We start from the raw sequence: 16,338 nt of genomic DNA, 5'->3' as shown, positions 1-16,338 counted from the left end.
TTCCATGGAAAAATATTTTTAAAATGTAAATTTCAATACAAATATTCAAATTGCTTCTCCTTTTCTGCAATATACCTTTTAAAAATTCTTTTCTTAAGTGCACTTTTGTGACATCACAGTACTTGATTAGGAATACGTCAGCATGCCTCTAAAATCCTGTTTTTTAGATTCTCCACATTTCTTGACTGTGTATTGTGAACTTCTGATCTTCAGTATTTTTTTAGTTGGTTATTTAACGACACTGTATCAACTACTTCTTCACCTGACATAATTAGGAACATCAAATTCAGACGTTTGAGACGGGCAGGGCATGTAGTATGGGCGAATCCAGAAATGCATATAGAGTGTTAGTTGGGAGGTCGGAGGGAAAAAGACATTTGGGGAGGTCGAGATGTAGATGGGAGGATAATACTGAAATGGATTTGAGGGAAGTGGGGTATGATGATAGAGACTGGATTAATCTTGCTCAGGATAGGGACCGATGGTGGGTTTATGTGAGGGCGGCAATGAACCTGCGGGTTCCCTAAAAGCCAGTAAGTGAGTATCAAATACAGGTACTAGGTTATTTAGCGTCGTCATTGGTGATAGCGATATGGTATTTCGCGAGATGAGGCCGAGGATTCGCCATAGATTACCTAACATTCGTGTTATGGTTGGGAAAAACCTCGGAAAAATCCCAACCAGGTAATCGGCCCAAGCGGGAATCGAACCCATGCCCGAGAGCAACTCCGGATCGGCAGGCAAGTGCCTCAGCCGACCGAGCTACGCCAGTATCTGATCTTCAGTGTTCCCATTAAAAATTTTTAGCCCGTTTTCGTTCTGGATAACATTCAAGATACAGTCTATAATTGTTATTACTTTGTGAATTTTCGTGCACTGTCTATAAACGCGGATTATATCCACATATTCGTCGTCTGAAAATCCTTATATATCTGTATCTTTCTTCTTTAGTATTATTATTATTATTATTATTTATATATATATATATATATATATTAGGTGTAAGGCTATAGCTTTTCTTTCAATATACGTCACAATATTTGTGGCTGTTACTTAAATTGCTCTGGAATAGTCAATTAATAAAATATGTACAGCATACAGTATTTAAATTCCTTCCATTCCTCTCCAAGTTAAAATCGCCCCTGCCAATTAATGGAGCCAGTGAAGAGATTAAAAAATTTCCGAACATTTCCCTTCAACACACTCATTTTATGGGGAACTAAACGGCAACAGCTCACACTTACCTAGAACATCGCTCTGGGGCAGCCATTTGCTTATCTTGACGTTGGACGGCAAACCGGACAAATTTTCCGTCTCGAACTTCCATAGAACTCGCTGAGGTATTTCTGAGAATGCATCCAACAGCGCTTTTCGTTTTTCATCGGATATCTGATCGCTTCTTAAATTCGTTCCCAAACTAAAATATATAAATCCATCCTTAGCCTCGTCTAGAAACTTCTGTAGTTCCTGGAGACAAAGAAATCAAATTGAAGTAACTCTGAGAAACTTCTTAAAAAATATAAAACACTTGTAAAGCTATGTATTTCATATTTCATTAATGCTACGTTAATTGAAGTCTATTTTTTATTTATCCGAAATCGTACTAATAGTACGTTATGTAAATCATTAAAAAAGTCAACATAATCATCTTCCTGGCAAGTATTAGGCTGCCTGTTATGGTCTGTTTTTTTTGTCCATCTCTTTTGAAGTCTGCCAATGGATCTTTTTCCTCTTGGTCAGTAATTTAAAACTGCCTTTGGAAATCTGTTGTTGCTCATTCTGTTGACGTGATTTTTCCAGTTTTCTTGATATCGCCAAATGTATTCCATCACTGGTTCAGCCTTGAGTTTCTCCAAGATATCCTTATTCCGCTTGTGGTCGAATTTAGTGTAGGATCCCACAGTGAAACAAATAATAATAATAATAATAATAATAATAATAATAATAATAATAATAATAATAATAATAATAATAGGGCATAATAATAATAATAATAATAATAATAATAATAATAATAATAGGGCATAATAATAATAATAATAGGGCCTAATAATAATAATAATAATAGGGCCTAATAATAATAATAATAATAATAATAATAATAATAATAATAGTAATAATAATAATAATAGGGCATAATAATAATAATGATAATAATAATAATAGGGCCTAATAATAATAATAATAATAATAATAATAATAATAATAATAATAATAATGTTACGGCATTTGTCACGAAGGGCATGACGCAACTTTACCAATGTTTGAATATGCGCTGAAGCATTCACAGTGATCCTGTATTTAGCAAAGTCCACCAACGAAACACCATGCATATCCCTGAACACTATAACAACCACTTTCTTAGCAGATTACGTCACTTTGAATTTTTTCTTTACTGGGGAAGCAGCAAGTTTCCACTCCATAGAGGCCTGTTTTGTTTCAGGCGTGTAGTGTAACTCCAAGGACTCATTACCAGTGACAATTCCTTCCAGAAAGTTATGCCCTTATGCAGTGCAATGCCTTAAGTGGTCCAAGCATGTCATCATTCGCTGGCCCTTGTGGTCGTCTGTCAGTTCTTAGGCAACCAGCGGGCACTAACTTTATGAAATTTCAATATGTCATGCACGATATCGTATACAGCACCGTATGAAATGTTGAACTGCTGAGATAAGGTACGCAGTTGGATCCGCCGGTCGTTCAAAATTGCCGTCTCAATGCCTGTGACATTCCGCTGGGTTGCCGCCCAGAACGTGGCGAATCACAAAGGTTCTCACGGCCGTGTGCGAAGAATGCGCACCACCTGGAGATGTTGCTACGATCCATACAGTCTTTCCAGTACACGCCACACATATCCCTGTGAATTTCACTCGGGTTATGTCCTTTAGCCCACAAAAATCGCACGCTTCGCTGTTCTTCACAGGTTGACGACAGTAAGATGCGCGCTATCTTTTTTGCGTAGTTCACGCTTCTCTCGCTAGAGCTGCACATGCAAAAAAATTGTGTCTGTAGTGAAAACTTTAAACTATATATATCTCGGTGAAATGTCAACATCCCAACTGCAATACTAACGCAGATTGTGCGTTACTTTCTGATCCACCCTCGTATTATATTATATTATATTATATTATATTATATATTATATTATATTATATTATATATTATATTACTAACCTTTGGTAAAGGATCCGACTTCGCCTTAATGTGCATTCCACCAATAGGAATAACATTCGGTAACAATGGTCGAGGTTCGTCCAATCCCAAGACAGTGTTGACTAGAACAATACTAAAATTTCTGTTTATTGTGTCAAAAGGAGGAAGATCTTTGAAAATCTTCCTAGCAATAGATTCTTGTTTTGGTATATAATGATAGTCGTACAAGAACGTGACTAAATTATGGATAAGAAAATTGAAAACTCTCTCGCCAAAACTCATGTGACTGCTTAGAGGTACTGGCAAAAGAAAATTTGGCATATATGAAGGATTTTCCGGATTTCCTATCATCAGACTAAGCCAAGGCAGTACGCCTATTCCTGAAGTCGCAACAACAGGTGGAGATCCAAATTTATGTATAAATCCAAAGAAACATTCTCCCCAAGCAACTTCTGTAATTATAAGATCAAATTTTTCGGTTGAATTTAGCAATGTCTGGGCCCCTTTAGTCTGGATCTGTTTCTCGCACATTGTTGATCCCCAGTCAAACAAAATTCCTACTGCATCCCATAGTGACATTTGTGTGAACGAGTCGTAGTCGACACTTTCTTGCGCGCTGTTGTAAATGTCTTCCAGCAGGATCGACTTCACATTGGGAACAGGCTTCTTCTCTTGATCTTGGCTTATCACGGTCACCTGCAAATAGAAATGGATATCACTAATTGATACATACAGCATTATCACCAAGAAGACAGTGCAAATTTGTGGGTGGGATCGGGTGGTTCCAGTGACATGCACACTGCATCATATGAACAGGATTCTGGCTTACTGCCAGTGGCGGCTCCTGCATATTTCTTAAGAGGAGGAAAGAAATTAACAGCACTAAATGACACCTTCTTGAATGAAACATGCTACAAATTAGCCTACATGCATACATGTAAGACCAGGTAGTGTTGGGGTTGCCTTCCCTTCTGGATAGCAATAATCTGTTCTTCTAAACTGAGTTTCCTGAATTGTCCAAAATATATTATGATTTCACTTCCATTCATTGTTGAATAATTGCACAAATTAACAATTACAAGGAAATTCACAACCTCGTAGCATTTTTCGAGCACACTACAGCATCACACGTGTTGGAAGAGACTAGCTACTAAGTCGTAACCGGAACCGTTTTACGGAAAAATGGAAATGGGAATGGGAAATAATCTGAGGAAAGCGAGAACACTGCACCCACCCACGTGGTCTGTGTTGCCACATGTAATTTTACAAGTTCAGTATCACATACTTTTGAAGAATGTCAGTTTTTGTAAAGTCACACTATCATTATTGTTCAAAGCTGCCGGTGGCCGATTAATTTTTATGTTAAAAATGATGTAGTTTGGAGTACCTACTTTCAGTTCAAATATATTTGTACAAAACTGACAACTTAGCTGTTGCCCTGTCTAGTAAACAATGAATAGAAGTGAATTTCAGGGGCCAACTACGTAAAACTACTTCCTCTTTGTTTTACATAAACCCGACTTTAACTTTCAAATATCCACGAAAGTTTCAAACCATGAATAGTAGCCTATATAAAGTGCAATGAATAATATTTTTGATTTATAATTTTAAAAATAAGTTTACATGATGTCTTTCATAGCGTTGCTTTAAAACTGTTTTTGTTGTGTCTCCTCCTAGATGTGTTATAGTCCGGTTGCAACATCGTTAGGTGGCAGCGGAAGCGAGCTTGCTGCACGACCAGTCTGTTTCTATTTCCCCTCCATGACTGATTCAGAGGAGGATCTCCTCCCTCTCCGTTCATTTACTTGCTTTAAAACTCTACTTCTTTCTCTGGCCGCTAGTGCGCTGTTGTCTATGTGTGTTAACTGCAGTAGAGGAGGAATGGAGTGCCTTTCCTCTATACAGACAATCTCGCATCTTTCTCACAGTTTTCTACAGCACATGAGCGCGCGTCGTTTAAAACTCGATCAACCGAGTTTTTCTTATAGCTGTGAACTTAAAAATGATCGAATCTTCCTCGAATTTCAAGGCACATATTTCATTTGGTATTTACTTTCAAAAGAAGAAATTGTGAGGAGGACGTTCCTCTCTTCCCCCCCCCCCGAGGAACCGCCACTGCTTACTGCTGAGTCACATGTGTTTTAATGTATTCTTATCTGTGACACAAGAGTTTTGGTATATCAGTTTCAATATATTTCTTTACGATATACAAATAGGGAATATTGGTACTGTACTTTGCCAGTGTTAATATTAACATAAAGAGTTGTTAATGGTTTGGTTTACCGATCTACTGTATGTAAGGTGGGTGCTCCTGTTATGGCCATGTTCCTGATATGACCACACCCCCCCCCCCATTGTGAGTTAGTTAACAAAAAAAATCCGCTAAATTGCAGCAGCATCCAGTGAAAGGGCATCCTGGTATGTCACTTGATCATTTTCCATCCAGTCAGGTTGAGCAATGGCGTCAGTTACCTGTTTTGGGGTTTTCATGTGGCCTCCTCTTATTTTTCTCTGGCAAGTCTCCTTTGCTTTATGCATGTTTTTCAAATACCTGTTTCATGAAAACGATCGTACTCCATTCAGTTTTTAATATTCAATTGATTGGTGTTGTAGTTGATGGCGTATCTTTTACGAGTTGTTCATAAACTATTTTCGTGAAAGCTTACCTGCTCCTGATATGGCCATATCAAATGCACCATGGCCATATTAAATGCACAATGGCCATAGCAAGTTGATTTCACTTTTATTTTTTCACCTGACAAATTTACTTGCCTTATAGCTGGGATTACGCAAAAATTTTGTATTTTAAGAAAAACAACTTAATTTTTTATGGAAAAACCTGTTTTGACTATACTTTTGAATTATAAAAAAGATTATTAGGTGTCAATTTTATTCATTTTACACCAAAATTATTTAATTTAACACAACTGCGCTATCAAACTGAAAACAATCACGATTTGTAGAACATGGAACAAGGGTGGCCATATCATGTGCACATGTTCCTGATATAGCCAGTAGGTAGACTTTTGGAATTTGGGACTTTTTGGACAATTAAAGCTATTTTTATGGGGAAAGGAAATTGTTTTAAGAAAGTCCATTAGACTGAGAACGAGTAAGAAAAAAGTGGTTTACATTTTTTTTTCAAAATGGCGGCTAGAAAAATTCTCAAACCTTAGCATGGACATATCAGGGACACCTACCTCATACATATCAGCTCTCGTCTACCGTCTTTCGTCCAATTTGCACCCGATTCCTCTTCACGTTGGATGCGATTGTTGTGAGTCTAGTTTCATGTGAGATACCATAATATATCATGGGCCGCTATTTGACTAAAGAAACTAAGAGTGTTTGTGCGCAAGATATATTATACAAGCAAGTACAAATCGGCTCGCCGGGTCTGTATGGGGTTTATTGCGAAATTTTCGAATATTCAACCGCCGATGAGGCAGGCAGTACATACCATAGACAAATAAATAGAGGTACATACTGTAAGTTACTAAATAATTTGTGAACATGGAGACCAGTTTTAGGAGAGGCTAGATTAGTTGACATTGGCACTAATCTCGAAAGTTCGTCGCAAAAGTCACAAAAAAATAGGTCAGAGACTGGCGTTTCTTTATCATCTGCAAGAAACGCAACACGTTTATTAGGTCTTAAAACTTATCAGTATTATGACTTTACACAATTTTGTCTACGATTTTGTTCTATATTTAGTCTTCATCTGCCATTTTTAAAATGCCACGTGAAGAGGTTCAAAACGTGCAACGCCCACTTTTCCTCAATTGTAAGTAATATCTTTATTTTTCGACTCTCATATTCAAATTTCCCTCAGTTTTCGCTGTGGATGCTTCAAATATCTCTAGCTTTCGCTGTCGAACAGTTGTTGGGTGACGGACCCACACTGTGTGCACGTTATTGTATGATGCCGACATGTTAAGCATGAGTCCGCGGCGATAATATATCATCTTTCAAAATTATATTGCCATTACTTTCACACTATTCACTAAAAACACCCGAGACAAAACAAAGGACAAGTATGACAATCGTGTTTACCGCTCTATTTCTACCAGTAGCATGGCGGCGTAAACATGCGCAGACTGGTTTCAATTTTGGACAGCACACCAGCGCTCTGTGTGAGTCTAGTATACTATTATAACGTCTTTGCTGTGGACGGACCTTTCTTCAAAGCATGCCTCATCTGCCATCTTTTGATGTTTTCAGGAACTAATACTACCACAATCGACCCAAAATAAAAATTGACGTTTTCACGCTTTAATATGGCGAAAATGTCAAAAGAAAAGTTTTGTTTCCAAAAAGAGGCTGGACATAGCAACCTGCAATGCTGTTGGAGAGTAGTTACAATAGCCTATGGGATGCAGTGCCATGTAAAACCGCAACACCACGTCAGACAGGAGGATCTTCCAGGAGTAGCACAAAGATTGCAGCGAGGCGAAACAAGAGGAGGCTGTATGAGAGTAAGAGGTCAAATACTGATTCCAAGAGGATGGCCAGGATGTCAGAAACGAGGAAAGAGGAAGCCAAGAAGAAGAAGAAGAAGAAAGGGAAAAATTATGGTGCTGGGAAGTTCTGAAACACTCAATGTGAAAAAGTCAACATTTTTTTAATAATGTTGCATTTTCTCTAAACGACATTTTTCGTCATACAAATGGCCACTCGCAGTTTCCATTTCCTCAGATTTACATTAAATTTTACATGCATACTCTATAAATATCAATACACAAAACTGTGCATTGAATTGGCTCTTGATTAAATACTTTTCGTATAATGAATATTTAATTAAAAAAATACGGAAATTAAACGAAAAAAAAAATTGTCCCAAATTAAAAATTTATGTTTTTCACCAGTGCTTAGATTTAAAAATCAACGCGTAGTTTCATTAGTTATGGAATGTAAACCCTTCGCAAAAAATTGAAAACAAAATTTCAATTATAGTCCCGCGAGGGGCATTTTGAATTTACGCATGATTCGGTTTGATAAAATAAGAAACAAAATGGTGATATTGAAGTAATTAATGCATGAAATTTGTTGAAATTTGGTACATAGAACTAAGCCACACAATTTGAAAACAATACCTAGAACCAAAACTATAGAAAATGTCACATTCAGTCCCAGTGTCCCTTAAATCCGAAATCAGTCGTCCCATGACTTAACAGAGTATACTAAAGAATTCAGTAGTACTGTAATCTCGAAGTCGCAAAATTTGGACTTAACATTCGTTAACTCTGAGTTGTAAGTACGGTATATGATCTATAAGATTTAATTATCAATTTTATTATAACAAATAATGTTTTATTTATTACAACTATTACCTGGTGTCCTCTTTCAGCAAGGGCCAATATCAGGGCCCTGTTGAAAATGTAATGGCTGGGCGACGCCAAGTTGAATATAGCCAGTATCTTGGCATTGTGCACAGCTTGAAGTCCAGAACACACCAGCAGCAGAGTCGTCAACAGCTTCACACCCGTGTTTACCATTCTGTACAGTGAGTTTTGTTTTATAACTTCAGACAAGAAGAGAAAGAAAGAAAGACTGGACGAAAAAAAAAAAAAAACGAAGATACAAATAAAGGACAAAAACACAGGGAGTAAAGGAGAGAATGAAGATGACACATGACTTGTTATTACCCGTTTTCCGAATCTCTCAATACTTCAGTTCCATATCATATTACCAAAACATTTTAAAATTTCAAAATGTAAGCTCTTCTGACTTCAGTACACAATGTACGGCTTAGAGAGAGAAAGAGAAAATTCCGTAAGAGAGTAGCTGTCCTTCATTGGCTAACCATAAGGATTCAGCCTACTAATATAATCTTGGAATTTAATTTACAATAAAAATATTTTTTGCATAAAATCAAAGAAAAGGGAATTAACTTCTCTGAAAGGAAGAAATGGCACCTTACACATTTAATAGAATAATAAACATTTTTTAAACAAAATCTTTACATACATGTTACACAGCATAAATTTTAGACCCGAAATATATAATGCATTAATTAGAGCGTACCCTGAGCTAAGTACACTTAACACACATAGATTTAAGAAACAAATAAGGTTAATTATTTAATTGTTTAAGCTAATTGAGTTAAAAATTGATACTCTAATATTTATGTACTTTTGTATTTTCTATTTGTATATAGACCCTGTTATTACATGCTGTATGTATTTTACCATTTATTAATGTTATTGTGCTCAATGAAATCTCTTAATTTTGTGATATATTTTGTATAACTGATCTGAACTGCGCCCGAGCACGAGCTTCTGCTCTTTCGGGCTGCAATGCCTAATGTAGCTCAAGTGTAAAGTATTAAATAAATAAATAAAATTAAAAAAAAAATGATTTGACGTAACTTTCTTATATAAAAATATTTTTTATTTTGTAAAAGCTTGAAATATTAATTTCCTACTTGTGAAAATCAGCATTCGAAATTAACAGAAATATGAAAAGATATCAATTGTTTTCAGCTTGATTCTGCTATGTTACATGTCAAGAAAGCAACAAATCATTACAGGGAATAATTCAAGTGGAAATTATTTAACGATAATCGCTCACAAAGATAACGGTGAAAAGCAGGTAATAGTTTATTACAAAAATCGTCCTTGCTAATTGACTGAAAGATGAAAAGCAGGTTTATTATAAAGATTGTCCCTTCTAATTGAAAGGTGAAAAGCAGTTAAAATTTATTAAAGAGACCGTCCCTATTAATTGACTGAAAGGTGAAAAGCGACCGCGAAACGGGAGATGACTCCATCTCCATCAGAGTCTAGGCAGAATGGCCCACTTGTCAGCATCGGATTTACAAATGATGTGGGAATTGGACAAGAATCACAAATACAGGTGAATGGTAACCTCTGCACCAAATGAAACTGATGATAGATCTGAAATATCTAAATAAGTTTTTCTCTCTAACATTCACTGTTTTAGAGAAAACCGTTAAGTTTCTATAAAGCATTTGGCAACAGCACGGCTACTCTATCAAGCGCGGCGTGCACTCCTTACCTTCCCCTCCCCCTCTGCTGTACTCAGTCGGTGACGCGCGACAGTGTCCTGCTTTGCAAGATTTATTTTAATGATTTTCGCAATTATTCAATTTAAATTCATGCTAAACGGTTTAATTTGTAAAAAAATGATTCAAGACATTAACTATTCAGATTATTTTTACCTAACCGCTTGTATGGCAATCAGTCATTTCTCTCTCACTAACTGCGAAGAAAAATTATTACAACTGTCCCGACATTCTGATATTAGACAAATGATTTTCAGTACTCTATAGAAAATGTTGGAATTTGAGCAATGATCGTGTTAAGGGAAGTATAGCCTTCTAGTAAATTTGTAAGTTCTTAAACAACGAACTATAGACATAGAAATTAAAACTTATAGAAACCTCGGCCTGCGCAAACAGTATCAATATTCATAATTACCGTTGGAAGGTGTGGTCTCTCGTGTCTTAATAATTGACTTCTCCAAGAAACTGGAGTCCAAACAGGACTTCTCATACAATGTTGAAGTCAGACATTTTTCTCCGGGGTATAAAAATATATCCTTGAATGAGATTTTAAAGTGAATATGACTTACGAAGTGGGATGAAACTTAGAAAAAATAAAAACACAAAATCAAAAGGCAATTCTTCCTTAATGTTTTGAACGAGTGTATACAGCTATTTTCAAATTAAAAACAAATTTATTAAGATACATTGGTTTCAACCACAGTACAATTTATACTCACAAGGAGAGGACACGCTATGTATATCACCGAATTAAATAAGATTTTGTGAGATGAAAGTACAAGACACACTGTTTAAAGTCATATCTGGTATGGATGGCCAATGACCCCTCGTTTTGGAAATATTGGCTATTGTTTGTGACATACTTCCGTTAGGTGCTCCATAGGGAAGCATTAGCCTGTGTAGCAGCGTAGCCCATATGGTTGGATGCTGAGTTGTTATCCAGGCAACCTAATTCGAATCTTAACAGGTTCTATATTTTTTTCTTTTAATAATGATTAATATTGTGATCACAGTTATCTATTTACATACCTATATCACATTTCTCAATGTATTGAATGCTTCAACATGTTTTAAGCAAATTACTGACTAACTAACATTGTATTGTAAAGGATAAACAATGAAATATTGCTCACGTAGGAAGGTAAGATGTGTCACTGGCGTCTGTTCTATTTCTGTAGCAGCTATTTCATTTCATTTTGTACCCGATTCATTATGATGTCATAAAAACACACAAAACATACATATTTCCTGCACCATGCACAGCAAATGAAAGAAGGTTGTCCACAGTCACACACATTTTTCCGCACTTCTGCTGCGAAACAGATATCATTCACATTCACAAACACTTCTCGTTCGTTTATCAATTTTGATGCATACCACGCATATTTCAACATGGCTTTGAATAAAGGAACTGACAACTGAAAGTGAATTAAAATAATAATAATAATAATAATAATAATAATAATAATAATAATAATAATAATAATAATAATAATAATAATAATATCAAGCTTTAAAAATGAGAAGGCATTAGGATTCGAACTCGGGTTGCCTGGATGACAACTCAGCATCCAACCACATGAGCTACGCCCTTACACAGTCTAATGCTTCCCTATTAGGCACCTAACGGAAGTATGTCACGAACAATAGCCAATATTTCCAAAACGAGGGGTCATTGTCCACCCATACCAGGTATGACAGTACGTCTTGTACATTCATCTCACACAATCTTATTCCATTCGGTGATATACAGAGCGTGTCCTCTCCTTGTCAGTCAATTTTGGTATTTGGTAGGAAATCTAAAATACATGGGTCATTCGAAAATCAATGGCAACATTTGAATTAAAGCATTCTGAGAGACATTCTTGCCTCTTGCAATCTGAATTTCGATGAAGCATCTCTGCTCGTATTTGCTAAGCATTTTAGATTTTAGAGCGCTACAGATAACAGTCTACAAATTAAACTCACTACAAGTATCTTACAAATAAGATTGCTGTCTTCAAACTCACAGATAACACACGTCAGATGCTACTCTTACTCAATGTTATCAGCTTACGTCATTTACCGCTGATAGTCCCATATACAGACATCATTGCCACTAATTATTATCGAATGACCCATGTATAACGAAACTTACAGTTATGATGATATAAACACTGATACTTTAAATTACAATGTAAATGTACATGTGTGTCAAGTGGTAGGCGTAACAAAACTTAAGTCTCTCCTCTTTGCAGTGGCGGCTCGTGATAAAATATTATGTGTGTTCACAATTTTGTGGTTCCAAAATCGAAGAGAATTTGAAATTGTACGTTTAGTCTAATATGAAATGTCATGATTCCAATGTTTCACTATCGAAAAAAAACCGTATATAAATTCAAAACGACATATAATAATAATAATAATAATAATAATAATAATAATAATAATAATAATAATGATAATAATAGTAATAATAATGAAACTCAGTCTCTCTATTTCCAATTTTTCCTGGTAAGCCAGTTTACCCAGTTCTTTACTGTTCCAAATTTCATTGAACAGAGTTCATTGTTTACGTTTGTTAATAATGAATACATACCACAGTCCCTTTATTTACAAACGCGTGTGTTCAGTAATATATTTTGATTCACAACACACTGATACACCTATACCAGTACTGTAATCCCATTCGCATAGATTACTATACAGTAAATACATGCCAGTAAATACAGACGTGGACAAATTATTAACAAAATTGACGATTCCTTATGATAATTCTATTTACAAAATTTGACTTTTCGATTTAGAGTACAGTTGAAAATTTTGCATATTTCCTTCATTACAGAAGACAGAAATATGCAAAAATGTCAACTGTAGTTTAAATTGAAGAGTCAGATTTTGTAAAAATATATAATAAAAATCTTCAATTTTGCTAATAATTTGTAAATTAGCAAAAATGTCAACTGCATTGAAGAGTCAAATTTTGTAAAAATATAAAACAAAAATCTTCAGTTTTGCTAATAATTTGGAAATATCCAAAATGTCAACTGTGGTCCAAATTGAAGAATCGAATTTTCTAAAAATATACAATAAAAACCTTCAGTTTTGCTAATAATTTGGAAATATCCAAAAATACCAAATGTAGTCCAAATTGAGGAGTTAAATTTTGAAAAATATACAATACAAATCTTCAATTTTGCTAATAATTTGGAAATACACAAAAATGTCAACTGTAGTCTAAATTGAAGAATCATATTTTGTAAAAATATTTAATAAAAATCTTCAATTTTGCTAATAATTTGTCCACGTCTGTATTGTTCTTAAATATTATACACTACCATACAGATAACTTAAATTCATACCACCACCACAGTCAGCCAGCACGTGTTTTAAAGTCAAACTATGCTATTATGCCGATCCTGAAGTATGGTAATTCACAAACTACACTCTCGTAGCAGCACTGTACACACATCTGCGTAAAGTAAACGTTCATACAGTCAGATGCTGACATCTACAGGCTTTTAAATTTCCTCCTCGAGATATAGCACGTGAACGATAGGCACCGATGCACCTGACATCTGTAGGATAGATACTCATCATGTTCACTTAACGCTTTGTGCTCTTGACGAGTCATAAGCGGCCAGCTAAAGACAATTTTCTCCCGCGCATGCGTGAAATTCCTGTAACCATCTCGAAAAGAGCACGGCTTGTACGTGAACGGATGTTGCCAAGTTTACATAAGAAGTTGATGCAAGATGCGGGAAGTTTAAAATACTCGATTCTGATATTATACATCCCCACTACGTCAATACGGTATCAAATAATAAAACTAGTCGTGCATTAATGGAAACAAGGTGTTCACGTGCTCTTATTGACGCACCGCCACTGCCTCTTTGTTTATCTTAGAAGATAGATAAGTGGAGCCGTGTTTGTTTAGCGGGCAACTAAAGAAAATCTCATTATGTGTTTAATAAAGTAATACAGTTTAAAGATGATTTCGCGATAATATGACTAGATACGACTATTGAGGTTGAAGAGGAGGCTCACTGTTCACGATATACTCTCCTCCTCACTCTGGTTACACTCCTATAACAAATTTGTATTCTAAAATCTCCAATATGTAGTTTAGTTTACCACTTTTTCTCTATTCCCTCCGATAAAATTCCTAGCGGATTTCTTCACGATGCAGACAAAATGATAAAAACGACATTAAAAGAAATACATGGGCATCATTTTATTTTTAGTAACATTTTTAATATTAACCTGGCTATATCTTTGGATTAAAGTTCTAGAACCGGAAACACCGCTTGCTCTCCCTTCCAAGACTGGAATTCGATGATACTGGCGTAAAATACAAATCACTTTACTAGGCATAGGAGGCAAGAAAAGTAGTTCATCCATTTATGTAAACTAGGAAATATCGCAATTTTGAGTTTGATAATTTTCGTTAGGTTTTTGTTTAATCAAAATACAGTACTGTATTAACACTTAGTATTTTTACTCACGAATTGAGCTATCCATTCGGACGTATTAATTATGCAGTGTATATTGTACTGTTACAGCACATTGGCGTACAATATAGAGAATGAAGTTAAATTGAAAAATAATCATAATATGGATATTTAAACACATTTTTGAAAATGGTGGCCGTTCATTTCGATACAGGCTTCAGTTATTTTGTGCATATTATCGCACTATAGATTATTGTACCTAATTCCAATTACCAGTTTCGTCCCTCGTACGAGTAACTCATGTTGAAATAATTCTGTACCTACTCTATAAAAGAGTACCTTACGTACTGTAAATTCAATCTTCACTTCTGTTCGATGTGAAAAGATAAAATTACTCAGACATGCTATCTACTGTCCGTTCAAGTGGTTTTGTCGGAGGGTCGTAGAAATGGGAGGGAAATCTCGTGACAGTTAATTACTTAACGAGGCCCTTTTATTTAAATTATGTTAAACAGTTGTACAATATTACGTAGACGTCCAATTCCTAAAAGAAATTAATGTTTTTCGGAAAAGAGCTAAGACACTCCAGCTACACTCCAGCCAGTAGCTGTTTGCTCTGTCGGCTAAGATGCTTGCCTGCCAATCCATATTTGTGCTCGGGCGCGGGTTCCATTCCCTTTTGGTCCGATTACTCGGTTGGTTTTTCAGAGGTTTTCCCGAAATGTAATGCAAATGTCAGGTAATATATGCCGAATCCTGGGCCTCATCTCGCCAAATACCTTCTCGCTATCACCAATCCCATCGACACTAAATAACCTCGTAGTTGATACAGCGTCGTTAAATAAACAAGTAAAAAATAACTGGGTTCTCTGAGTGGAGAGATGCTATCAAAATGATGTAGCCCAGTACGCGCCATGCCAGGCAGATCCCAAGACATTAACCGCTGCAGGCAATGTCACAGCGAGATTGAAACACTTGCACATGTCTTGGGATCCTGTCCTTTTGGCGACGCTCTTCGCCTCTTTTATGGATGATATATCTATTGCCTCTTTCTCATGTTAGAATGCAATGGATTGGAATTTTGGGAGTGGGGCACTAAGACATAGCACTGCGAACTTCCAGGATCTATTGCGCTAACCCTCAAGCTAGGCGCATTCCAAAACCACACCGACTGACTGCACTAAGGTTTGCTGCTTATGCAGGTTTCGAGCAGACACTTTAAAATACTTTGAATAGTAGTTTGAAAGACCAAATTTTTAACATAGAAACAGACACAGAAATTAAACAGATTTATAAAGAAACTCGATTTCTGGTTGACTTTACTTGACAAAATGAAATCTGATTCATTCAAATGTATTAAGGAACTCATAAGAATAGAAAATTTAGCTATGTAGGTATGAAAAGAAACATACTGAGCATATTTCTGCGGACATGCAATTAAGTTTAAACAATTCTAATCAACAGCTTTTGGAGTTTTTTCTGAAGAATTTCAACCACTTTGAGAACCACTACTCTAGTGGTTACATCGCAGAGGGTTCGATATAAATAATAATAATAATAATAATAATAATAATAATAATAATAATAATAATAATAATAATAATTTTCAATCTGTGAATATCTCAATGCAATACATACTGCAGGCAGTGTTACGAAGACGACCGTGAGCTGGATGTTGACTTGATAGTGAGAAGGTTCTTATGTAACTGAAACGAGCGAGAATAAACGTTTAAT

At 35.7% G+C, this 16,338-nt stretch overlaps 1 protein-coding gene across 2 annotated transcripts in view; it reads right to left on the bottom strand.

Moving 5' to 3' along the window:
- LOC138707692 (UDP-glycosyltransferase UGT5-like) overlaps positions 1 to 16,338 on the bottom strand; it is a 25,506-nt gene extending 9,168 nt beyond the window's left edge. Inside the window, exons 1-4 of one of the 2 annotated variants that reach the window (XM_069837499.1) lie at positions 16,243 to 16,338; positions 8,481 to 8,646; positions 3,172 to 3,846; positions 1,245 to 1,467 (exon numbers count right to left, since the gene is read on the bottom strand). In XM_069837499.1, coding sequence (XP_069693600.1) covers positions 1,245 to 1,467; positions 3,172 to 3,846; positions 8,481 to 8,645 — 1,063 coding nt within the window. In that variant the 5' untranslated portion in view covers position 8,646; positions 16,243 to 16,338. Of the gene's footprint in view, positions 1 to 1,244; positions 1,468 to 3,171; positions 3,847 to 6,350; positions 6,375 to 8,480; positions 8,647 to 16,242 lie in introns of those variants that run through there. The other variant, XM_069837508.1, reaches the window with a different exon arrangement.

This window comes from Periplaneta americana, chromosome 1 (genome assembly GCF_040183065.1).
Source record: "Periplaneta americana isolate PAMFEO1 chromosome 1, P.americana_PAMFEO1_priV1, whole genome shotgun sequence".
NCBI classification, from domain to species: domain Eukaryota; kingdom Metazoa; phylum Arthropoda; class Insecta; order Blattodea; family Blattidae; genus Periplaneta; species Periplaneta americana.
The sequence above is the reverse complement of the archived record's forward strand: the minus strand, read 5'-3'. Positions and strand labels throughout refer to the sequence as shown.